The following is a 25,172-nucleotide window of genomic DNA, read 5'->3' as shown; positions in this document are numbered from 1 at the left end:
GTACCCAAGATATTCATTGTTAGTTTGAGTGATAACTCAACAGCCTATGTTTATACTCTTTTTTTTTTCTTTTCTTTTTGGTATGGGGGATGAGCATTCAACCATTGAGCCACATCCCCAGCCCTATTTTGTATTTTATTTAGAGACAGGGTCTCACTGAGTTGCTTAGTACCTTGACATTGCTGAGGCTGGCTTTGGACTTGTGATCCTCCTGTCTCAGGCTCTCCCAAGCTGCTGGGATTACAGGCATGTCCCAGCGTGCCCTGCTATGTTTATTCTCTTTTTAATGAAAATTCTGTATTAAGTTATAATGACATCAGTGTTTGGGATTACCAAAATGTACTGTGATAGAATTTTGCTTTCATTAACACTAGTATTCATTGGTAACTAAAACTACAAATGATAGCCAAGATATCAACAGGGATCAGGAGAAATGTTGAATATTTGTTCTTTTTCTTGTGACATCTGAAAGTTTAGGGCAACACAGTAAATAAGCCATGATGTCAAAAGCCTCCTCTAAAATAATTACTTGGCTGTATGATGCTCCAGGACTGGTGCCAAAATGCAGTCAAACTCCTTAATTTCAAGATGGGATGGGGGAAAGAAATCTTGCTGTCTCCAACTGAGGAGAGAAGGGTGGCTATTGTGGGAATAGAAGAGGGTAGGAGGAACAGAGAGGGACAGAAGGGGATCGTTGGTGGCCCAAGTGCCAGGGCTCTGGGAAGGACCAGGGAAGACAAGTGAGGTAGGTGCCCAGTGAAGTTCACCAAGCTTCTTGTTTCAAGCGCACTTTCAAGAGTAACTGGAAGACCATACTAACTTCATCACTGGAATGCATGGCTGCTTGTGGAAAATTAAGAATAATTGCTTTTGAAAGAGAATGCATTCTCGTATAATTTATTGGGATGTGTGAAATGAGGTGATCCCTTGATGTGTTCATTTGTGCGTTTATCTAAAGATTCATTTGAGCCTTTACTGTATGCCAGACACCAGCTGGCTTGACAAGCACAGATTTCTTCCCTGAAATCTGTCTTGTTGGTATCTTCTAATAATCCAGGGATAATTCTCTTACTAAGAATAATGGAAGATTTTTAGGGTTTTAAAATATCTAAATGTAAGCATTCTAAGAGATGTCTTTAATCTCTTCAGGCAACATGAAAAGATGTTGGCTAAAGGAGACTTAATGGACAACAATAAGTACACTTAATAATGTGTACTTAAAATCTGCTAAGGGAGTATATCTTAATTGTTCTCACTACATACAGGAAAGGTAATTATTTGTACGATGTTGATGCAAACCAAATCATCCTTCACATCCTTCGCACTATACACCTTAGTTTTTTATTTGTCAGTCAGACTTTAATAAAATCAGTGAAAATAAACTCCAGAAGAGGGAATAATCCCAGCTTCCCTCCACTATCACCTTTTAGCATTTGTACATCCGGAGATGATGATGAACTCGCTCAAACTAGGCCATCCGTAAAGGCCCATGGATTTGAGATGGTGCCCTTTTTTATCTTTCAGGACAATGTTCCGACTTATGCACTGTTTATTTATGTTCAAATCCTTTTAGTCAGTATTGGAATGGGAGGTTTTCCTCTTCTTTTTGTCATTCACCTGCATAAGAAGAAAATCCTTTGCAATGTTTTATATATTTTAATTTTTAATAAAAGGCATTCATACTGTATTTCTGAATATGTAATTAACCAAATGATTACTTCAAACTTTTTTTTAAGTTTCTGGAATACAGTGAATCCAATATTAGAAACTGTCACACTATAAAATATCACATTATAATTTTTATTTTGAAAAGTTAACTATTTGAAAAAGTACAGATTATAATCCAAATACATGTTCTGTGCATAATCTAATTTTATTTTCTGAATGCACTCCCTCTTAGTGAGTTATAAAATGGCATATTGTATCTAGCTTTGCACCCTGATTTTCTCACTTTAAAGTAGGTGATTTTGTGTATGTATGTGTGTGAGTATGTATGTGTGTGAGTATGTATGTGTGTGAGTGTGTATCTGTGTGTATGTGTCTTTTGGTGCTGGGGGTAGAACCCAGGGCCTTGTCCCTAATGGGTGAGTGCTCTGCCTACCACTGAGCTACATCCTCAGCCCTTTTTATTTATTTTTTATTTTGACAGAGGAACTTCCTGCTAAGTTGCCCCAGCTGGCCTCGAACTTGCTTGACCTGCATGAGGCTCTGAGTTTTATCTCCAGTTACTGCAAACAAACAAGCAAAAACTTTTTTAAGATTTGCATAATTTTTCTTAATATGGACATAACTTATTTACCAATTTTGCTTATTTTAAAGATAAGCAGAATGTTTTCATTGTATTGCACATAACATTACAAAATTCTAGAACTTCGAATAACATAAAAGGTAGAACTGTGATGGGCAGTGTGTGGAGATTTCTTTAACATTGATGTGGTTCTCTGCTGTGATATAGCTATGACAATATTTTTCCCATGCCATGCAGAAAATGATCATATTTTTATTGCACAGTGGTATAATGGGGTTAGACTTCTCTGCATCAGAGATCTAGGCATTCTGATTTCACCCACCTGCCCAGAGGATCACATCCACATCTCTGTGCTACAGAGAACTCAGGACAATCCTGCTCTCCTTTCTCTTCCTGCAAATTTATTTCTATGAAAAACAGTCTAGACAGACCTGTCATCTTTATGCAGTTAACTTTGATTTTTACTCAATTTTCAGTGACTTCTTAAAATGTAAGGTTAACATTTGTTGTCCATCAGACCCCATGGAAAGCTCTCTCCCTGCCACCACCTCCAGTCTGTCAGCTGATGGGCTCCCCTTGAACTGCAATCTGGGCTCTCACTGACATGGATCTGCTGAAATCTGGTCAGTAACTTTTTGAAGGTCAGTGTGGGCTTCTCTTTCTCTTCTGCAGACTGGCATTCTGTGTACGTTCTGATTGCTCTTCATCAAAGACATGAGGTTCAGTTTCAATTAGTGCACCAGCAGAGAGGAGAGTTGTTTGTCAGAATTTAATTTCCTCACTAGCAGTTTACTGCCTCTACTGCAAACAGAATGAACCACTTGAAAAGAATGACAAGTATTTTTTTTTTCCTCAAGAAAACCATGACCCTTGTGAACACTTACGTAATTAATGCACTTGTCACTGTGGTATTACAGAGTATGGACATCCAAGAGGCTATAATTTCAGATGACGCTAGACAAGAGGAAGAAGAAAATGTATGACACATTTGAAAGAAAATGTCATCAGACCAAATACATCATGTAAAGAACTAACAGCACATGGCCTATGGAGAAGAGATGATAAATTCGAGCTCAGTTTTCTAAATTGCAGCTGTTATCCAATTATGTCAAGGAGTAAAATGAAATTCTCAAAGTCTATTGACTATTACTTCAATTCATTTTAATGTTTATGGCCACTAATAGGTTTAGGGTAAAGGGAGAATATAAGAAAAGGAATGAATAATATATCTAGGTGTGTCAACCCCTCAGGCCTTAGACAAAGAAGCAGTTTCATTCTTTTGCCAAATTTGAAATGTTAGCCCACCTGCAAATGAGGTTTACAGAGAGTTCTTTTTAAATGATGCCCTTATTTTGTGATAGGTGTTTTTTTGTTTTGTTTTGTTTTGTTTTTTGCTGCTTTGACCAAAAGACCCAAAAAGAACAATTGAGAGGGAGAAAGGTTTTTTTTGGAACTCACAGTTTCAGAGGTCTCAATCCATAGACAGCCAGCTCCATTGCTCTGGACCCAAGGTGAGGCAGAACATCATACAGGAAGTGTGTAGCAGAGGAAAGCAGCTGTGGCCTTGGTACCAGGATGCAGAGAGAGACTAAACTCAGCTCACAAAATATATACCCCAGAGGAATGCCTCCAATGACCCACTTCCTCCAGTCATGCTGGGAGCCATTAGCCAAGTAGGTATGATAATTTCCTTGCCAGCGTACCCCATGTTGCTTAGTGGAAGGACTTGTGGAAACAGGACATTTTGCAGTGACATTGCATCTAAGGTGACCTTGCTCAAGGACCAGGGCGGATCCGGGTTTAGGGCATTCCCGGTTTAGGACTATCCGGGTTTAGGGTGGTTCCAGGTTTAACGTTATTCCTGCTGGGAATAGGGCGTATCCTGCTGCCTGAGTTCCCCTTGAGTTCTCACGGGATTCCCACAGTATTTTTTGGGAGACAGAAGCCCAGTGGGGGTGGGATTTGGGCAGAGAACGTGGATTTCCCCAGACCGTGATTGTAGACGGCTGGTGTGAGTTCGGGAATAAAGAGTTGCTGTTTGAATCTACAAGCTGTGTGGTGGCTCGTGATTTTGTGCCCAGCCAGACTGCGGCACAGTCACACTCCACCTGCCTAGTTACTACCCAGTTAATCCCTATTAGGGGATTAATTTTACTGTTTAGGTTAAGGTTATCATAACCCAATCATTTCACCTCTAAACTTTCTTGAATTTTTTCACATGTGAGTTTCTGGGGGCACCTAATATCTGAACCATAACGGTGTTTTAAATTATTTTTGCCTTAAATGGGTATTTGTTTCTTCTTTCAAGTAGAAGTATACTTTTAAAAAATATGTATATTTAAGGTGCACATGTTTTCCTATATGTATATATAGACACACAGACACTGAAATGATTCATTACTGCAGTCAAGCCAGTTAACATATGTATCATACGATATGTGTGTGGTGAAAGTACCTAAAATTTACCTCCTGAGTAAATATCGGGTATACATTACGATACCATTAATTACCATTAACTAGACTCTTGATGATATACGTTAGGCTTCTTCATCTTACATCATTGAAACTTTGTACCCTTTTGACCTACATCTCTCCTTTTCCTTCAAAATCCCCCACTTTGGAAACTACTTTTCTACTTTCAGTTTCTGTGTACTTGAGGTTTTGTTTGTTTGTTTAGATTCTACATATAAGTGAGATCAGCTAGTATTTTCTTCTTCAGCGGGCTCATTTCACTTAGCATGATGTCTTCTGGGTCACAAATGGCAGAATCTCCTTTTAAATGATTGAACAACATTCAACTGTGTGTGTATGTGTGTGTGTGTGTGTGTGTATCAATTTTTTTAATCCATCTGTCAGTGGACACACAGGTTTATTTCTATATCTCACTATTGTGAAAAATGTGGCAATGAACATGAAATGATTTCATTACCTTGGGGTATCAGAAAAAGAATAGCATGGCCAGATGGTAGTTCTTTTCTTTTCCTTTTTCCACACTCAGGTCTCCAAGGTTGGTAGTTCTGTTTCCCTGATGGCTGTACCAAACTACATCCTCAAAAGCAGCATTTTCTGTCTCCACTCCTTTGCCAATACCTGATATCTCTTAGCTTTTTGATAACAGTCATTCTAACAGGTGTGAGGTGATATCTCCTGTGTTTTGGTTTGCATTTCCCTAGGTTAGTGACACTGAGCACCTTGTCATATATCTTCTGTCCAGTTTTCTTTCCTCTGTGGAAAAATATCTATTCCAGTCCTTTGCCCATTTTCTGACTGGATCATTTGGTTTTTGCTGTTGCACTGTGTGAATGAATTCCTTAGATATTTTAGACAGCAACCCCTGATCTGTGGTTCACAAACACTTCCTCCCAATCCTTTGGTTGCCTTTACATTGTGTTGGTTGCTTTTGTTGTTTGTTTGTTTTGCTTCACAGTTTGGTGTAGTCCCATTGGTTTATCTTCTCTTGTCACCTGTGCTTTTGGTAAAAAAAATCCGTACCAATGCCAGTACCAAGGAGCTTCTCCTTTAGGTTTCTTCTAGGAGTTTTATGGTCTGAGGTCTTTCATTTAGGGCTTTCATCCATTTTGAGTTGATTTTTTACACATGATATAGGATAAAATAGAGTTATTCTTTTGTGTGTACAAATCCAGTTTTCCCAATGCCATTTATTGAAGAGACTAACCTTCTCCCATTGTGCCTTCTTGGTGTCCTGAGTATAAGTACACTTTAAAATACATATATATTTTATAAAATATATAAACATATAAAATATATATTTTATTAAGATATGTTATATACAAAACATATAGGTATATACTGTTTTTCTAGTACCAGGGATTGAACCCGTGGGTACTTAACCACTGAGCAATATCCCCAGCCCTTTTTATTTTTTATTTTGAGACAGTGTCTCACTAAGTTTTTAGGGCCTCACTAAGTTGCTGAGGCTGGCTTTGAATTTGTAATCCTGCCTCAGCTTCCCAAACCTCTGGGATTATAGGCATGCGCCACTGCAGCAGGCTTAAAATAGATATTTTAGGTTTACATAGACAATATAAAATTTTATTCACAAGGCTTATTAAAATACAAATTCCTCTAGTTAATTAAAATGACCAAAATGCAAAAAAAAAAAAAAAAGAATTCTCCAACTAAAAAAACTCTTAGTAGAAATTGTTTTTACTAGTAAATTCTCAAAGATGCAGAATTTTGTTTTTAACTTTTTCAGGATTTATTTTTTAGTTGTAGCTGAACACAATACTTTTATTTTATTTATTTAACTTTATGTGGTGCTGAGCATCGAACCCAGGGCCTCACCTGTGCTAGGCAAGCGTTCTACCACTAAGCCACAATCCCAGCCCCAAAGATGCTGAATTTTAACTACTAACGGGGAATTTCACAAAACATTAAAATATACACAGGTCATTGAAAATTAAGGTTTCCACATGGAATTTCTGTGTGTGTTGTGAATCATACCAAGTTCCTCCAGTTATCAGCCACACTGAAAGCTAGGTTTTATCTTTACTAGAAACAATAATAAACTTCCTTGAGTCTGGATACCATGCTTTAGTGCATGAACTTTTGCTACTCAATCTTTACAACTATAGTTTAGGGTAGTATTTGTTGGTACCATCCTCCCTATTTTATACGTGGAAAACACAGTCCTTGATGACAAATCTGACAAGTGGTGAAGTTATGTGTCTAACCTTGGTGATGTGGTGGCACAGCTCAGACTTTACCAAAAGCCCCCTGCTCCTGGCCAAAGCCCTGCCTCACTCCAATGGAGTGTCCATCACTAAATAGAACACCATGTTTAGGTTACTTTGCAGCCTCTGGGTTCAGCTAATTTCATAGATCTAGTTCAGTCCATTCTACCTCTATTAGCAAGAGGACTTCCACTGAGCACTCTAATTCCCAGGTAGAGAGGCAGGTGGAGACTGCCAGCTTTCAAGCCACAGACCTGAGTTCAAAATGGTACCCTGCTTCTCACTAGTTATATGACTGATACCTCCTGGGAGTTTTGTGAGGAATCAACCCTAACAATCCCAAGGAGAGCTGTCCTTTTTAAGTGCTCACTATACACCAGCCCTGCTGCCATGGACTTTTAATCCACTCATCAGCCTTCCTCATTTCCCCCTTTTTCCATATCGAGAAACCGGGGCACAAAGAGGTAAAACCCTTTGGAAGGTCACACTGCAAGTAAGTGTTGAAACTGAAATTCAAACCTCTCACTCTGGCCTCCAAGCTTCTTCCTTCAGACCTCCTTTTTATGCATCTCTCATGAAGTGAACCAAACTGCAAGAGGGCGAAGCCCCTCACAACAATGGTTTAGGCACAAAGTACATGTTCAATTAATGTTTTCCTATTGTTACTTTTTTCTCCCTTGACCCCATTCCAGTCTTAATATATGCATTTTAATATAGTTTAACATTTTAAAAATACATTTTAAGAATGCTTAGTTTTCTAAGTGTCCTGACAGAGCATGCTTCAACTCGAAGAGTTTCCTAAACTCCTAGTTCAGGTCATTTGGCCAAATATTGACTCTAGTCCGGAAGAGACTTGGTCATTTGAATCCTTGTTATTTTTCTCATATTTAGTGCATTTCGTCATGGAGATAATATATGATATGGGGTGCAGTGAAGTCTCAGAGTTCTGCATTTTCTATCCATTTATTCAAAATTTTATTTGAACACCTACAACAGTTAATACCAGAAGCACTATGTTTGCCATCAGATGAAGGATGAGCAAGGTCACCCTGGTCTTTAGGACTAAGATATGGGTGAAATAAGGGGTCAAATTCCCAGCCTGTGCCCTCTCATTCTTTCACCCTGCTTCACTCAACAAAATTAAAACCACACTCTCCATTTCATCCTGACTCTAGGCTCCTGAAACTCATTCTTCCCTTGGCCTCATTTATACCTTCTTTTATTCATTCTGTTCTGTTTAGTATATGAGCTGCACTAACAAATATTTACACTGCCTCTAGCCTCCCTTACCCCCTTGTACATGACAGTGAACCAAACTTGCCCACTAGCAGTGATGGTCTTCGATAGAGAAACCTTTTTTCAGTGTGGTCAAAGAGTTATGTGCTACGAAGCAAGCCTTTTACTAAAAACTGAGCTATGTTTAGGTCTTTTTTCTCCCAAATTCCTAACAAGCCTTTGTATATATTATTGCTGAAATGACAGTTATACATTTGAAGTCATCGATCAAAATCAAAAGGTCTTTCTAATCACTATGAGTTTTCTCTGTGTTCAATCAAAACTAAAGCACGTGATCCTGATTGAGTCCTGCATTTCTGTAGAACAGAGCCCTGTACAGTGACAACAACCAGGGACAAGTGGGAGTTTGCAGTTCAAGACAATAACAAGCACAACTTTGCCGTGTATGGATTGCTGATGGCGTTCACATAAAGGAAATAATAACCCAGAGTGAGAGCTCTTAACCTTCAGTCCACAATCCAACAGAGGCAGGGTTCATGCATGGTTACAGTGAATCATGTCCCTGTGGCAACTCTATCACCGCGCAGTCTTCTGTAGCTAATGGAACACTTGCACCAGGTGAGCTCCCCTCCCCCAGGACACGTTCACACATGCCAATTCACATCCTTTTCCTGTGGTAAAAACCCCTTATTTGCACAGTTGTACCTCCTGGGTTACTGACGTTCTGACTTACTGAAATTACTCAAAAATGCTCAGTAGATGCTTGGGATGACTTGGCTCATAGAAGGCAAGTCCTGGTGCTAATATGAGTTTGTGGAGGCTGCTCTGGACAAATATCCCTATGTAGATCAAAGGGTCAACAGATTAAGAGGGCTTAGCCCTGCGAGAAATGAACTCCTGGCTCAATGGTACACTGAGGCAGAATTAAGTTGATCAAATCTTGGACAAGTCCCTGTTGCTTTAGCATTAGGCAAATTCCGGATGCCTATGAGCTCTGGGGGTTTTTCGTGTGTGTGTGTGTGTGTGTGTGTGTACTTTATTGTTGTCTTTTATTTGAACACAGTGGGCAATATTCTAATTTACAATGTGTCTAATTGTAGCATCTTCTCCCTGGATTACAGAAAAGAAAAAAAAAGAGGTGTCCTAATGGAACTGGTGCTTGTGTACAGCAAGGTTTTTGAGGAGCAACACGTACATTCATTCATTGAGAAATCAATGAGGCAATTTCTCACCTCTACTTGAGAAGCAGATCTCTATTACCCTATGCTGACAATCAAATCCCTTGTCCTACTGGCACAACCTCATTCTTTTTCCTGAACATCTTCTGGGGAAAGTCTGTCTCCGTCTCTTCTTTTTATAGTTGGGTCTCACTGTGTTGCCCAGGTTAGTCTCAAACTCCTAGGCTCAAGCCATCCTTCTGCCTCAACCTCCCAAGGAGCTGGGACTAAGGGCTCAGGCCACTTCGCATATTGTAGTGACTGCCGTAAGGATCACAAAATCCATCTTTAACTTTTTGCAGTCCACTATGGTTATTAATATACTATTTTATATAAAATATAGAAATTAGCAACCTTACATGCCTTTTCCCCAGGCTTTATAGTTATGAATCCCACAAGCCAATGTTATAAAATAAGCTTTAAGCATTATATTATTTACATAGGACTTAGGAGAAAGGAGAAAACTGTTCCTGGTATTTACCCAGCTGCTTATCACTTCTGACACTTCCTTTTATTTCTGAGAGTATGAGTTTCTAATTGGCACCATTTCTTTTAGCCTCAAAGAACTTCCCTTTAATATTCTTTATATAGAATGTCTGCTAGCAACAACTTAACAATTTTGGGGGGGAAGGCACCAGGGATTGTGCCCAGGGGCACTTAACCACTGAGCTACATCCCCAACCCTTTTTTTATATACTTTATTTAGAGACAGGGTCTTGCTGAGTTACTCAGAGCCTCACTAAGTTGCTGAGGCTGGTTTTCAACTCATGATCTCCCTGCCTCTGTCTCCTGCAGTGCTGGGACTTCAGGCTAAATATGTCTTTATTGTGTTTTCACTCTTTTAAAAAATTTTTTATTTGTTTTAATTATGACAGTAGAATGCATTTATGCACTTTGATATATCATACATAGATGGAATATAATTTCTCATTTTTCTGAGTGTACATGTTGCAGAATCATATTAGTCATGTAGTTACATATATACATACAGTAATAAAGTCTGTTGCATTCTACTATCTTTCCTACCCCACATCCCCTCCCCTACCCTCCCATTACTTCCCCCTTCCTAATCTAAGGTAACACTATTCTTCCCTAGTGCCTCCCACTGCTTTATTGTGAATTAGCATCTGCATATCAGAGAAAACATTTGGCCTTTGGTTTTGTTGGATTGACTTATTTTGCTTAGCATGATATTTTCTAATTCCAACCATTTACTTGCAAATGCCATAATTTCACTCTTCTTTAAAGCTCAGTAATATTCCATTGAGTATATACACCACATTTTCTTTACCTATTCATCTATTGAGAGACACCTAGATTGGTTCTATAGTCTAGCTATTGTGAATTGAGCTGCTATAAACATTGACGTGGCTGCATTACTGTAGTATGCTGATTTTAAGTCCTTTGGGTATAAACCAAGGAGTGGGATAGCTGGGTCAAATAGTGGTTCCATTCCCAGTTTTCTGAGGAATCGCCATACTGCTTTTCATAGTGGTTACACCAATTTGCAGTCCCATCAGCAATGTATGAGTGTGCCTTTTCCCCCACATCCTCGCCAACATTTATTGTTGACTGTATTCTTGATAGCTGCCATTCTGACTGGCATGAAATGACAGTAGTTTTGATTTGCATTTCTCTAATTGCTAGAGATGTTGAACACTTTTTCATATATTTGTTGATCAATTGTATTTCTTCTTCTGTGAAGTGCCTGTTCAGTTCCTTAGCGAATTTATTGTTTTCATTCTTGAGTGGTATTTTCACTGAATGGAGAATTCTGGTTTGACAGATTTGTTCTTTACAGGTGCTTCCAACTTTCTTCAAGGTCTCTGTCCCCTAAATACATCCATTCCCTAAATGCTGAAACCAGTGAAAATCTTTCACCATGTTGGGAGAAGGGCCTTTTCAGATGGAAAAATTCACCTGAATTATTAGGTTGGGCCCAATCTAATCACAAAAGTCCTGAAGCTAGAGAACTCTCTCCAGTTAGAGGCTGGGGAGATGAGGCAGAAGGTCAAGTTAGGGAGATGAACTGAGAGCAAGGCAGGACCCACTAGTGCCAGGTGTGAAGAAGGAGGAAGGGACCATGAATCAGAGTGCTGTAGCCTCTGAAGCTGAGGATGACCTCAGTCCTACAGCCACATGGGAGTGGACTCTACCTACAGCTGGGAGAAGCTTAAAAGTGGATTTAGCCTAGAGGTTCCAGAAAGAAAGGCAGCCCTGATGACTGTTTTATTATATCCTTCCAATGCTAAGCAGAGAGCTCAGCTGAGCCACTCTGTACCTGGACTTCTTTCACTGTGAAATAATACGTGGGTGTCATTTTAAACCTTTAATTAAGATAATTTGTTACGACAATAATAGAAGATTAATAGATTCTGATGAGTCAAAGATATTTCTGTTGGTTGTGTTAATTGTTCACCACTATGTAATATGTCACTTTGCATTTAGAGCTTTTTCTCTTTGCCTTTTAGCATTTTGATTATGAAGTGCCTTAGTGCAGTTATTTCTGCTTATTCTGCTTCACATTCATCTTTCTACAGTTTGGGAAACATCTTGATCAAATATGTTTTTTTCTGTACCATTTTATCCCTACAGCTAGTCTTCCAATTAATATATCTCTAGGTATTGGAAGCTTTGTATTGTTATTGTTCATATTAAAAGAAATCTTTTCTCTGTTTTTTCACATAACTTTTTTTTTTGTACTGGGGATTTAAACCAAGAGCAGTTTACCACTGAGCCACATCCCTTTTTATTTTGAGACAGAGTCTCACTAAGTTGTTTAGGGTCTTACTAAGTTGCTGAGCCTGGCCTTGAACTCTGGATCCTCCTGCCTTTGCCTCCTGAATCACTGGGATTATAGAATGTGCCACTGTGCCTAGCTTGAATAATTTCTATGGATTTATCTTTACATATATTTACTCTTTCTGCTATCACGTCCACTTGGCTATTAAGTCCATCTAGTTTAATTTCAACATTTTTTTTTTTTTAGAATTTCAAGTTGGTTCTTTTTTTATTGTTCCTGTTTCTCTCCTGAGATTTCCCACTTTTTGTGCTGAGATTGTTAGTTCACATCTGGTTCATTCAGGGGTGGATTTGATTGATTTTATTGTATCTTAAGAATATGTTTGATAGATACATAGTCTTCACGTGTTGAGTAATTTGGATTGTGCCATGGACAGTATGGATGCTAAACTATGGGTATTCTAGATTCTATTCTTTTCTGCTGAGTGTTTCTCCTTGGTTTCCATATGTAGTGTTCTGGGGTAGGCTGGGACCACCACACCTCTGTTCCTTGTGTGGCAGCTCCACTCTCAGTTCAGACTCAGCAGCTGGCTTCTTGGAGTCTGTTCCTCACATTTTGATGTGGGCAGAGAGAAGTTGGTGAGCCTCTCTCTGCTCTTTCTAGTCTGAGGTTTCGCCTTTCTTTTCAGTGTTCTCAATTTCCCAACTTCAGATTTCTCGTTCTCCAGGCCAGCAAAATTTTGAGTTATTCTATGTACACCCCACCACTGTGTACGCCACCCATTGTGGAGGAGAATTAGCTACCTGTGCCATTTCATTTCATGTATTGATATTAATTTGTTCATCAAAATCCCAATTATAAGAGGTTTAGGTTGTAAGTACAGTCGCATATCACATAACATTTTGGTCAAGGATGGAACAGATACTTAACAGTGGTCCCATTTAATTGTACCCCTAGGGACCTCATAGTCACCTTAATTAGTGTAAGTAAACTCTGTGATGTTCACAGAAAGAGAAACAGCCTAACAATGCACTTCATCATTAAGTGCTATATGACTACCTTACAAATTATGCTGAGGAACAACTATGTGTCCTTATATATGTGAACAATTGTTCAATTATTTTTTATTAGAATTACTGAAAAGTATATGCTGTTTTAAGATTTTTACATGTAATATGTAGGAATGCTTTTTCCCTGGATTTTAAAGAATCACATTTTGTTTTAAAAGTGTTAGCTGGAATGATAACATACTATCACTTTTTTTTCCTTAAAAGAGAGGTTATATATAAACTTCACAGACTCTTTTGGGTGCTGGGATTGAACACAGGGCCTCATGTATGCTAAGTATGTACTCTATTACTGCTACTAAGCCATTCTCTAATATAAGCCACATCCTCCAGTTTTAGTTTTTAAATGTCTAATTATGACAATTAAATATATTTCTATTTTTCCTTGTTAATTTGAAAAGTTATTTATATAAATAGGTTATTAATGATTTTGTTTCTTAGATATGACATAATGACATAAGCCTTTCCCCCAGTTTATCTATATGACTTTTACTAGTTCATGATATTTTTTTAAAATATAAGACTTTCAACCTTTTTTTTTTTTTTTTGGTATCAAGGATTGAACCCAGGATGGCTTAACCACTGAGCCACATCCCCAGCCATTTTTAATGTTTTATTTAGAGACTGGATCTCATTGAGTTGCCTAGGGCCTTGCTAAATTGCTGGCTTTAACTCTCAATCCTCTTTCCTCAGCCTCCGAAGCAGTTGGATTACAGGGATGTGCCACCACACCCAGCTAAGACCCTTAACTTTTCTTTAGTCAAATCTATCACTACTAAGAAACACTATTGCTTAGTGATGAGATTCATAGCTTTGGAGGCAGAAAGAGCAAAGTTCAAATCTTGCCTCCACCCATTACTAGTGGCTTAATTCTGGCATATTACTTACCTCTCATCCACAAACTGGTCCTAGCGAAGCCAAACTTGTAAGATTAATGTGCAAGGCAATGCACAGAAAATAATGACCCAGTGCTAGGAAACCAGGGCTTAGTCAACGATTGCTTCTATCATTCTTCCTATGGTTATGATTTTTTTCCACTCTCCTATTGTTTCCATGCTTAGAGTTCCTTTCCACCCTGAGGTTGTCTAACTATTTACCAACATTTTCTTTAAATACATCTTTATTTCAATAGTAAATTACTCTCTCCACTGATTTGAAATGTTAATTTTCTCAAATGTATTTTATATATTGATAAACTTAGTGTTTTACTTATTGTATTTTTGTTGTTGTTGTTTAGGGTACTGGAGATTGAACCCTGGGGGTGATGGTTCTAAGCTATATTATTTATTTGGGGACACAGTCTACCTAAATTGTCATCCTCCTACCTTGGCCTCCAGAGTAGCTGGGGTTACAGTGTGCTACCATTCCTTGCTTACCTTGTCAGGGTTTTTAGCACCCCCTCCGTTCCCTCCTGACCTGTGGGAGAGATTGGGGGAGCACGCCCCCACCAGGACAGGCCAAGAAAGGTGAAAGTCGACTGGCTGCCCACACCCAGCCCTCCTTCCCTGGAGGACAATCAGACCGCCAGGGAGAACAGTCAAAGCAGGAACTTGTTTAATGAGAAAACATACACAGCTAATATAATGTGCAAGAGCCAATCAGGATAAAGGTCAGCAGGGTGGGGAGAATTTACATCTACACCCATCCTACAGGCAGTAATGTCCATGAGGGAAGAAGGGTTCTGAGCCTATCCTAGAGGTGGTCCTATTCTTCATCACACCCATGGCAATGCATTCTGGCTAACTGCTAGGTGCTGTCTTAGCCACATGTGGCCCCAGGACTGGGAAGCAGTAGCAGCCAGCAAGTTAAGTTTCCTCTTTTCTGATGCAACATGCCCCGCGTTACATCATGCCCTACATACTTAATGTAATTTTTAATGTTCACTTAAATATATATCACCCTTTTCACCTGCTCATCTTACTCAAATTCCTTTGTCTACACTTCCTCTTTATTCTTTCAAAAGAATCTTAGGATCAGATTGATATTTTTATTGGGGTGGCATAAAATCTATAGAGAACATGAAAATGTCAAGCTTTCAATGTGAGAACAATGGTATAGCACACCACGTAAGTTTCCCAGCAAGGTTTAAGGATTTTTTTCCCCTCCCTCACTCTACACATAGCTGGTTAAGCCATTTCTCAGCAATCTTACATCAATTTCTGTTGTGTCAGTCCTATATGATTATGTGTTCTGTCTCATTTTCTCTGGTGTTTTAGAAAGTACTCCTATCATCTGCAAATACTGATTCTTCCATTTTTCTTTTATAATCTCATTTCGTTATCGGAAACATCCAGCCCAAGTGTTAAATGGTGCAATATCGGACTGAAAAGATTTCTTGATTCTTTTCACATCCTCCAAACTGTAAAGTTGATGAGTTAGGTACTATTTTATTTCCATTTTGCAGATAAGAAGCTGGGGCACATGGTGGTGGTTAAGGAATTTTGCTTCAATTCAATTTAGGGCTCAAGCCCGTGAAGTCTGGCTCTCCAGGGTGAAATGGTCGGTTCTACAGAGGAAAAACCTAACCAAGGAGAGCAACAGCACCTGGTCCCCTGGGTCGAACCGCTTCTCCCTGCTCTCGCCCCAGGAGGCGCCGGCGACTCGACCCCACCTTCCCGCACGGGGGCGCTGTTGGCACGTATCCCGGGGGCCTGGGAGCGGACCGCAGGTGTCACCAGGCGGGGGCCGCCAAGTGCGGAGTGGGTGTCGGGCCGTCGGGAGGGGGTGGAGCGGACAGGACGGTCGCGAAGGAACTGTCGGGATGAGGAGTAGATGGGGGAGCCATAAAAAGTGGGGCAGAGGCTCGCGCCGCGCTGGGGCACCGGAGAGCGCGGGGCGGCCGGGGCGATGGGTGGGCGACCCTGAGACGCCCCGAGGGGGACCATGAAGGGCAACGGCAGCGCGCTGCTCAATGCCTCTCAGCAGGTGCCCAGCGGCGCGGAGGGCGCGCGGGTGCGACCCTCATGGCAGGCCTCCACGCTGGCCTTCATCCTCATCTTTACCATCGTGGTGGACATCCTGGGCAACCTCCTGGTCATCCTGTCGGTGTATCGGAATAAGAAGCTCAGGAACGCAGGTAGGTGGCCCCGGCCTCGCCCAGTGCCAGCCCTCTTGCTGCGCACCGTGTCCTAAGGCAGCCCCAAGTAAAGGTCAAAGACATTCTTCCTTCAAAACTGGGGACTTCGGATCATTTTTTTCTGGGTGAAGGCTGTCGGTTTACTTTGTCTTTAGCCTGCCCTTCTAAAATGCCTTTTCACAAAACAATCAGAAGTTTCCAATCCTTAAGCAGTAGAAAACTTTGCCAAAGTCACTCTTCTTTAAACGGAAAACCCATTCTCCAGTTGAACATTTCTGGGGTTTATTAGATGGAGAGGCACCGGGTCCAGGTTGAGAGAGTTCCTCCAGATGCCCTTTCAAATGAAATCAATGAACTCATCAGATGCTTGGTTTTACATATAAATTAGTTTTCCCAACTTTGCTAAAATATGAGAAAATATATGACCTGGCAAAATGACAGAGCAACTGTTTTAGCTTTGTTGTCGGGAGTGGTTTTCTGTTATTAGCACATAATTGAATAAAAAAACCATATGCTCCTAAACTTGCTTTGGAAAGCACTTTGGCTCTTGCCAGTAAATAAGTTTGCATTTTAGAAATAGTTGTAGTAAAGAATACATTTACATGTAATATACTACCAGAGCTAATTTGTGCTTCAGTTAAACTTGCTTTTTCCTCCTGGCAATGAATTGAAATTGGTTTATCCAGGGTAGGAACTAGTGGACAGTTCATAAATAAGCCATGAATTTCACACCTCTAAATATTGTTGAGATGATTGATTTACTATCCCTTATTGGGAAGCAGATTTTTGGGAGAAGGGATGGGAGAAAATGGCACACTTTAATGTTTCCTCAAAGTGCTATTTTTTGTTCTAAATCAGATATTGATAAAAGCTCTAATTTTGTTTACTTCCTTTTGAGAAGACCACCCTCCTTTTTGTTGCTTTCTGTAATACTTGGAACAGTGCATGAATTAAGAATTAGCTAAAAGGGACTTAATAATATGAATTGAATTTGAATTAGTATTGATCAGCCTGTCTTCACAGATATTTGGCTTAATTTAGAGGAAGTCGGTCTTCAAGAAGGGAGCAGAAGAAGTTCATTGGACTAGACAAATGGGAATGAAGGGAAGGGAGGCGGGTTGGGAATAGAAAAAACAGAATGAATCAGACACAATTTTCCTATATTCACATACGAATACAATATCAGTGAAACTCTGCATCATGTACAACCACAAGAATGACATACTAGGCTGGGCGTCATGGCCCATGACTGTAATTCCAGTGGATGGGGACACGGAGACAGGAGGATCATGAGTTTTCAAAGCCATTCTTAGCAAAAGCAAGGAGCTAAGCAACTCAGTGAGACCCTGTCTCTAAATAATATAGGAAATAGGGCTGGGGATGTGGTGCGGTGGTCAAGTGCCCCTGAGTTTAATCCCCACTATCAAAAAAAAAATGAAAGAAAGAATGGAATATTACTTAGAATAAGTCATACTCCATATGTGTATAATATTTAAATTTAAAAATATGATCTACTGTCATGTATACCTAAAAAGAACAAATAAAAAAAAATTTTAAAAAAAGAAGGGATCATAGCCCTAGGTGAAAAATCCTAGCCACTCTTGCTAACAAGAGATAACAGAGATAACAAGTTCGAGGCCAGCCTGGGCAACTTAATGAGAGACCTGTCTCAAAAAAATAAAAAAGAACTGGGAGTGTATCTCAGTGGTAGAGCATCCACAGGTTCAATCCTCAGTACTAGAGGGAAAAAGCAGCTTTCAGGGTAGATTTGGTTCTGAGCCTGTGTTAATAGAATGAATTCTTGGGCCAGCCCAATGGTGGGTGTTATTGTTACCCACTTTACAGAGGAGGAACTAAGAACACACATTGGTCTTATAGACTGGAAGCACTGGGCAGGGTTTAACTCACAGAAGGATTATCTAGAACACAACCTGGTTGGTTGGCATCAGTAACTACAGCCCTTGGGAAATTTGAATCCTTTGTGATCTTCACCCAAAAAAATGTTCACGTGCCTGGAACAATTCTGATTCCTGTGTGTTTTACGAAAAATATGCCTTCCACACTATTGCTCAGCACCTTTTTGAGAGGACCATTTATTTATTTATTTTAATATTTATTTTTTGGTTTTAGGTGGACACAATATCTTTACGTGGTGCTGAGGATCGAACCCAGTGCCTCACATGTGCTAGGAGAGCACTCTACCACTTGAGCCACAACCCCAGCCCCTTGGGAGGACCATTTATAAAATATTGTTTTCTCATATCTGACTGGGAAAACTTTTTCTGTGAAACTTTTGAACTTTCATATTTTTGTAATTGAACTTTTTGTTTAAAGGTACTGCTGTTATGGTTCAAATTATTTGAGGCTTTCTAGAATAGATGGTAATTTGAAATAGTGATAGAAGTAGCTGATTCAAATACGAGTTTGGGGATGCTTATTGTATTAGTCAGCTTTTCATTTCTATGACAAAATGCACCCCCCCCAAAAAAAAATAAAAACTTAGAAGAGGAAAGATTTATTTTGGTTCATGGTTTCAGAGGTTTTCATTCCATGGTTGGTTCCATTGCTGTGGCCCTGTAGTGAGGCAGAACATCTTGGAGGAGGGGGCGTGATGCAGTAGAGCTGCTCAGCTCATGGTCAGTGGGAAGCTGGGGGCGGGGCAAGGGGGAATGGGAGGGGGAGGAAGGGACCAGGGCATGCCTTCATTGACTTACTTCCTCTAAGTAGGTTTTACCTCCAATAGTTTCCACCCCTTCCAATCATGCCATCACATTATGAATGTATCAGTGATTAATCCACTGATGAGGTCAGAGCCCTGATGATCCAATCACTTCCCAAAAGCCCCACCTCGGAATACTGCTGCACTGGGGAACCAAGCCTTCAATATGTGGGCCTTTGGGGACCATTTCACATCCAAACAATTAAACTTATTAAAAGTTCTTACTGGCCCTTCTCAGTGGCACAATGACTCTAATCCTAGCTGCTAGGGAGGCTGAGGCAGGAAGATCACAAGTTTAAAGCCAACATCAGCAAAAAGTGAGGCACTAAGCAACTCAGTGAGACCCTGTCTCTAAATAAAATACAAAATCGGGCTGGGGATGTGGCTCAGTGGTCCAGTGCCCCTGAGTTCAATTCCCAGTACCCCCCCAAAAAAACAGTTTTTATGGTTACTCAGTACTCCCCATTTCAATTAAATTTCTTTTGTTGGCTTTAAGAATGAAAAGATTAAAAAAGGAGAGAGAAAATGGGAAAACAAGATAGGAATTCTAAGGCATCTAAGCTTTGAAAGAATACTTTTTTCTTGTAAATCTGGTATACTTGTAGAGTTATTTATGTCCCTTCCTCTCCTTAAGGGAATATGTTGGTGTTTGACCTCCTAAGGAAGAAAATCAAAATATTTAACTGCTTGCCTGAGAAGACATTGGCTAGTCAGATCAGACAGTGTCTAAACAACCACTAAGGTTTAAAGTACTGGCAGGATCCTGTCCAAAATCTGATAACTAGAATTGATATTCACATTATATTTTCTGAGTAACTTTTAAAATATACTGGGAGGATTCTTGCAGTGGAATACTAAGATTTTATCTTTGCTGTTATCTACCTTCTGATTTGAGAAATCAGCTTTCATCCCAACTTCATGTTCCACATTTGTCAAATACAAATATTAATTTCATCTTTTAGCCTCACAGGATTGTTGCAGTTACCTACTGAAATGATGCATATGAAAATACTTTGGAAAGGAGAGACTAGGTAATGCCATGTGTTTGAGTATTTTTTGACTTTTTTTAGCTTGCTAAAAATCAGATTTGTGATTTGCACACTTTTTATATGTAAATTATACATACAACTTCTATTAAAGAAAATATAAAGTAAGAATTTTTAAAAATCTTTCCTATTTAAAATTTAATTATCTGGTGATCTAACCTGTGTAGGATACAACCCAAAATTGGAAATTGGCAAAAATAACAGGCTCTTACCCACAGCCAGTTTGTTCTAAAACAGAGTTCTATAAAACTGTGGTGTTAAGATCTAGATCCCTATTGAGGTAAACAGTAAATTAAGAGAAAGATAGGCGTATATTGGCAAACGGAAATAGATTCATTAAAAGCAAGTATAGGGGCTGGAAGTCTCCCTCGTAGAGCTTGGGCTTAGTATGGGTGAAGGGCCTCAGTTCAATCCCGTGTGTGTGTGTGTGAGTGTGTGTGTGTCACATAGACACACACACCGTAGTTCTGATGATCTGATCAAACATAACCTTTTGTAGGAGCTCTGAAGAAACAGATAACACTGCTCACTATTTACTGTTCCTGAAACCCTGCAATACAATAGCCTATTTATTAATTATGACTCTGATCTATCTAAGAAAGGTCCAGTCATGTATAGTCTGTTCTGCTTTAGAAGATAAGATCTTAATACATTTTAGAAAAATGCCCATCTAAAGCAATACAAGATTGTTTTTAAAAAATCTGGGTGCACAGCAGAATAAACTGGCAGTAATTGTTAGAAAAAAAAATCCCTTAGAATCACTACAACTAGGTGCTTGACACTGCTACACCATTCTTGTACTATTTCTTTCAGGTTTCTACAGAATATGGTCTCTATCCCTTCTGCATTACCCCTCAGAGAGGCTGCACAGAGTATGGAGAAAACATGGATTTGTGGCCTCAGAGATCTGAGTTCCCCCCTTGGATGCAGCAGTGTTGTTATAAGATGCTTGTAGGTCCTAGGCATGCTTACTTAAAAAATTATTTTAAATTGAAGCACGACTTGCACATAGTAAAGTGCATACAATTAAAGTCTACAGCTTAATGTATTTCTACATATGTATACACTTTTCAGAAAAGACTTGGAAAAAAAAAAGTAGTGAGAGATGGTAGTTCAAATATGCACAACTTGACTAGAATTTATGGCCAAGCCTGAGTTCTGAAAACCATCAGCCTTTTTTTTTTTACCTTTCACCATTTAGGAGTCAATCGTTGTCTGTGTGGACTTGACTGCTAGTGTTCATTCCTAGGCAACACAGGCCACAGCCCACTGGCTGCTCGTCACCCTTGCCCCACTCTCTGACGTCAGTGCTGTAGCCTTCCCACTGAGACCCTTGGATGGAGCCCTTGACCAGTGTGCACCCTACCCTGGTTTTTCTCTTCTCTTTCCCCTCCTTCCCTTCCCATTTCTTTCTCCTCATTCGTTTCCTTTCCTTCTTTCCCTTTGTCTGTTTCTGACTCCTTGACTTCCATTCTTCTCTCATCACCGTAATTGGATTCTATTTTAGTAGAAACCACATTCATATCTCGGGTTCGGAATTATATCCGTGTGTATCAGTAAAAACGACAGCCCTAAATCTATGTGCACATTGTATTCTATAAGTTCATTTGTGAATTTCTTTTTTTTTCTTTTTTTAGTTGTTGATGGATCTTTATTTATTTATCAATTTATATGTGGTGCTGAGAATCCAACCCAGTGCCTTACACACTCTACCACTGAGCCACAACCTCAGCCCCGTTTGTGAATTTCTTAAAGGAATATTTTACATGATGTTTTGGCTCTTACAATAGCCCACAAAGTCATGCAAACCAGCCACGTGGCTGTAATAATATTTAGAATTGCCAAGTCAGTTGAGATCTGCGAACCCCTGGAAGCAACCTACCAGGCTCTGAGTTCCCAGCCCCTTGGGATTCTGTGAGAGTGGGACAGAGTGGTGCTTCCTTTACTGCCTCAGAAATGTCAGGAGAGGGCTCAGAGAAAAACAGATGATGGAGGATGGATTTATGTCAGAGATGGGGCAGAAACAAGAACAGTCAGCTCTACACATCCATGTATTCTGCGTCCCCACACATCCACCCAACTGCAGATCAAAACCATTCAGAAAAAAAATAATGCATCTGTACTGAACATGTGTAGACATTTTTAGCCAATATTCTCTAAACAATACTACCACAACTTACATAGCATTTACTTTTTTTTTTTTTTTTTTGAGATGGGGTCTACTGTTTTGTTTGGCTGGTCTCAGATTGTGGGCTAATGGGACTCTTTTGTCTGAGATTCTGGAGTAGCTGGGACTTCAGGATATGCTATTGTTTCTGGTTTAGCATCCACCTTGCTTTAGCTGTTATGAGTAATCTGGAGATGATGTAAAGTGTACAGGAGAATGTTCATAGTTGTCATGCAAATATCACATCATGTGATATAGGCACCTTTGGGTTTGGATATCCACAGGGGTCCTAGAACCAATCTGCCGTGGATGCCTGTACAAGTATATGTTCATAAATTGCTCCTGTATTGGGGACAATCATATTATATAATATAGAGAAGTCCTTTGATTTTCATGATTATTAAGCTCATTACAGAGTTGGAAATTATCATGTTATGAAGTTGACTAGCTATGAACAGTTTCATGAATACAATATTATATACATAAATATACATGAATAATAGGCATCAGAGATCTGGGAGAGTATGTCCTTAGGAAAATATGCTTTCCTTTCCCTAAACTCTGGTTCATTTCCCTCTCCTCTCTTCTTCTCTCCTCTCCCCTCCCCTCCTCTTCCTTCCCCTCCCCTCCCCCTCCTCCTCCTTCTCCTCCTCCTCCTCCTCCTTCTTCTTCTCTATCTCTATCTCTATCTCTATCTCTATCTATCTTCTTCTTGGTACTGGAGATTGAACCCAGGGGTGCTTAACCACGGAGCCACATCCCTATCCCTTTTTATTTTTTATTTTGAGACAAGGTCTTGCTAAGTTGCTTAGAGCCTCAGTAAGTTGCTGAGGCTGGCTCTGAAATTGCCATCTTCCTACCTCAGCCTGCTGAGTCACTGGGATCACAGGTGTGTGCCACCGCACCTGGCAAGAAAACGATCTCTTAATGACATCAAGTTCCCCACTTTACTTCCCAAGGAATGTTACAAGTTTTAAAAACTTCCCACATTTTCTTCTCCTGGAAAGAGAATGAAGTACCCAACCACACAGGAAAATTCAAGCTTCCTTCTGTGGGACTATTTCTGATTAAGGCACGTGGATTGGTGCTCCAGAACCTCGAGGTTCTCAAGGGTAGGAGTGGGGAGTGCTCACGATCAGCTATGAGCTATGGTGTGTGCCAGTGAGCAATTCTCCTGACTGAACTAACTTTCGTGACTTTGGTTGAGCCAAGGTGAGAGATTAGAAGTGTAGTGACCCCATCAAGATGTACGCACTGGGGAGGAATGGCCTAAACAGGCGGCCAGCTGGCTCATTCACTTTGCAACAAGACACCTGTAGGGAACAGCAGGGCTCAGGTTCACACAGGTGAGCCCCTCATTCTCACCAGGCATTCAAAGGAGGGTGGAAGATAAGCACCTCACCATGTTATAAACATTTCTAAAATAAAGAATCAAACCATCTCTCCTGCAGAGTCAATTCAGGATGTCTGTACTAGGGTCATAAAAGTGACTAGCCACATGGTTTGCTGATTGGAAGACTGGTGCTCTGTGAGATTTTTGAAAACACAATCAGAAAACAAAATATATATACAGGAGATAGTTGCCCAAATCCTGAAAGAAAAAAAAATAATGCATTTGGATGCTCCCTCTAAATCATTTTATCCTATCAGGAATATTTTTTTCTCATAAAGACACTTTGCATCTTATATTCTTGTCTCATATTAATTGCTATCAATAGATATCAGATATAAGTATCTGATAGATAGAATGGTATAAAAGTCTAGCTTTTGGGACTGAGCAGTTGGAACAGATTCACAGTATGCCTGAAAAATCTGATTTAATGCTATAAAACTTTATTTTCCTTCTTCCTTTTGTGGCCTATAATCAATTTTACAAAAACTGCTGACCATTTTTTGTTGTTGAACTTTTCCACTTAGTGGAAAATCCAAATAATTTACTAGGCCCATATCAAACCAATCCCAATGATTATATAAATTAGGTTTTTAATTCTACAATTTTATTTTAAAAAATTTATTCATGAATTAGCATTTGAAACATTTTTGAGACATTCTGGGTCAGTGCTCTGTGACCTACACAGGTTCCCATGAGAAAATTAAAGTACAAAACTGGTGGGATTGGACTTCCTGTCATACTTTAACAGAAGCTGGTTTGACCTGATTTCTGACTTTTATAAGATAGAAAAATAACTTCTTGTTTAGAATGTCTAATGCTTTCTATTTATAGGCTCAGAGCACTTTTCAGCTTTCAAAACACTTTCCCACAATTTGTTTTATTCATTCATGTAATAGTCTCCTCAAATAAATAAGAGATCTGAACACCAAATTTAGTTAAATTATCTGTAATTCTTATTCCAGAACACAACCCAGTGTAGTACAGTGAAAGGAACATAGGAATTAAAGTCAATGATCCAGGCCACTTGAGTCTTATATCTGTATACTTTTATTTTGTAGTATATTTGAGATCTAGTTACTCAATTTCTCCATCTATCCAATAGGGTTAATACTTGTATTCTCATCAGTCTGTCTGTCCATACATCCATCTATCCATCCATCCATCCATCCATCCACCCACCTGTTCCCCACTTACCATTTTAAGTTATAAAGTACTGTACAAATCATAGTGTTATTATTTCTATTATACATTCTATGATTAGTTTTTTAGGTTGTTTTATTTTTAATGTTCATTTCTTTTTAAATGTATTAAAAAATAAACACTAGGAACTAGAAAAAAGTGAAATCAGCCAGAAATTGAAGGATCTAATGCTCATTAATGATGTTATGCAAGTACTACATAAATTCTCTGATGTCTCAGCTTTCCCTTTCATAAGAACCATTATCTCTCTCTGACAAATAGGTCTAAGATTCACAGGCTAATTATTTTATTATCCACACTCTTCCCCAATTTTAAATGAATTATCTCTGGAAATTACAGTAATTTTCTTGGGACAAGTACACCACC

The 25,172-nt window shown here is 39.4% G+C and overlaps 1 protein-coding gene across 1 annotated transcript in view; it reads left to right on the top strand.

Annotated features, from left to right (window-relative positions):
* The first annotated feature begins 16,005 nt into the window (after positions 1-16,005).
* The window catches only part of Mtnr1a (melatonin receptor 1A), a 35,082-nt gene continuing 25,915 nt past the window's right edge, over positions 16,006-25,172 (top strand). Inside the window, exon 1 of the mRNA XM_046419025.2 lies at positions 16,006-16,281. Coding sequence (XP_046274981.1) covers positions 16,089-16,281 — 193 coding nt within the window. The 5' untranslated portion in view covers positions 16,006-16,088. The remainder of the gene's footprint in view (positions 16,282-25,172) is intronic.

This window comes from Marmota monax, unplaced genomic scaffold (assembly GCF_021218885.2).
Source record: "Marmota monax isolate L192 unplaced genomic scaffold, Marmota_monax_Labrador192_F-V1.1 WCK01_AAM20220418_F8-fsc00345, whole genome shotgun sequence".
Lineage (NCBI taxonomy): Eukaryota > Metazoa > Chordata > Mammalia > Rodentia > Sciuridae > Marmota > Marmota monax.
This window is presented reverse-complemented; position numbering and strand designations above follow the sequence as displayed.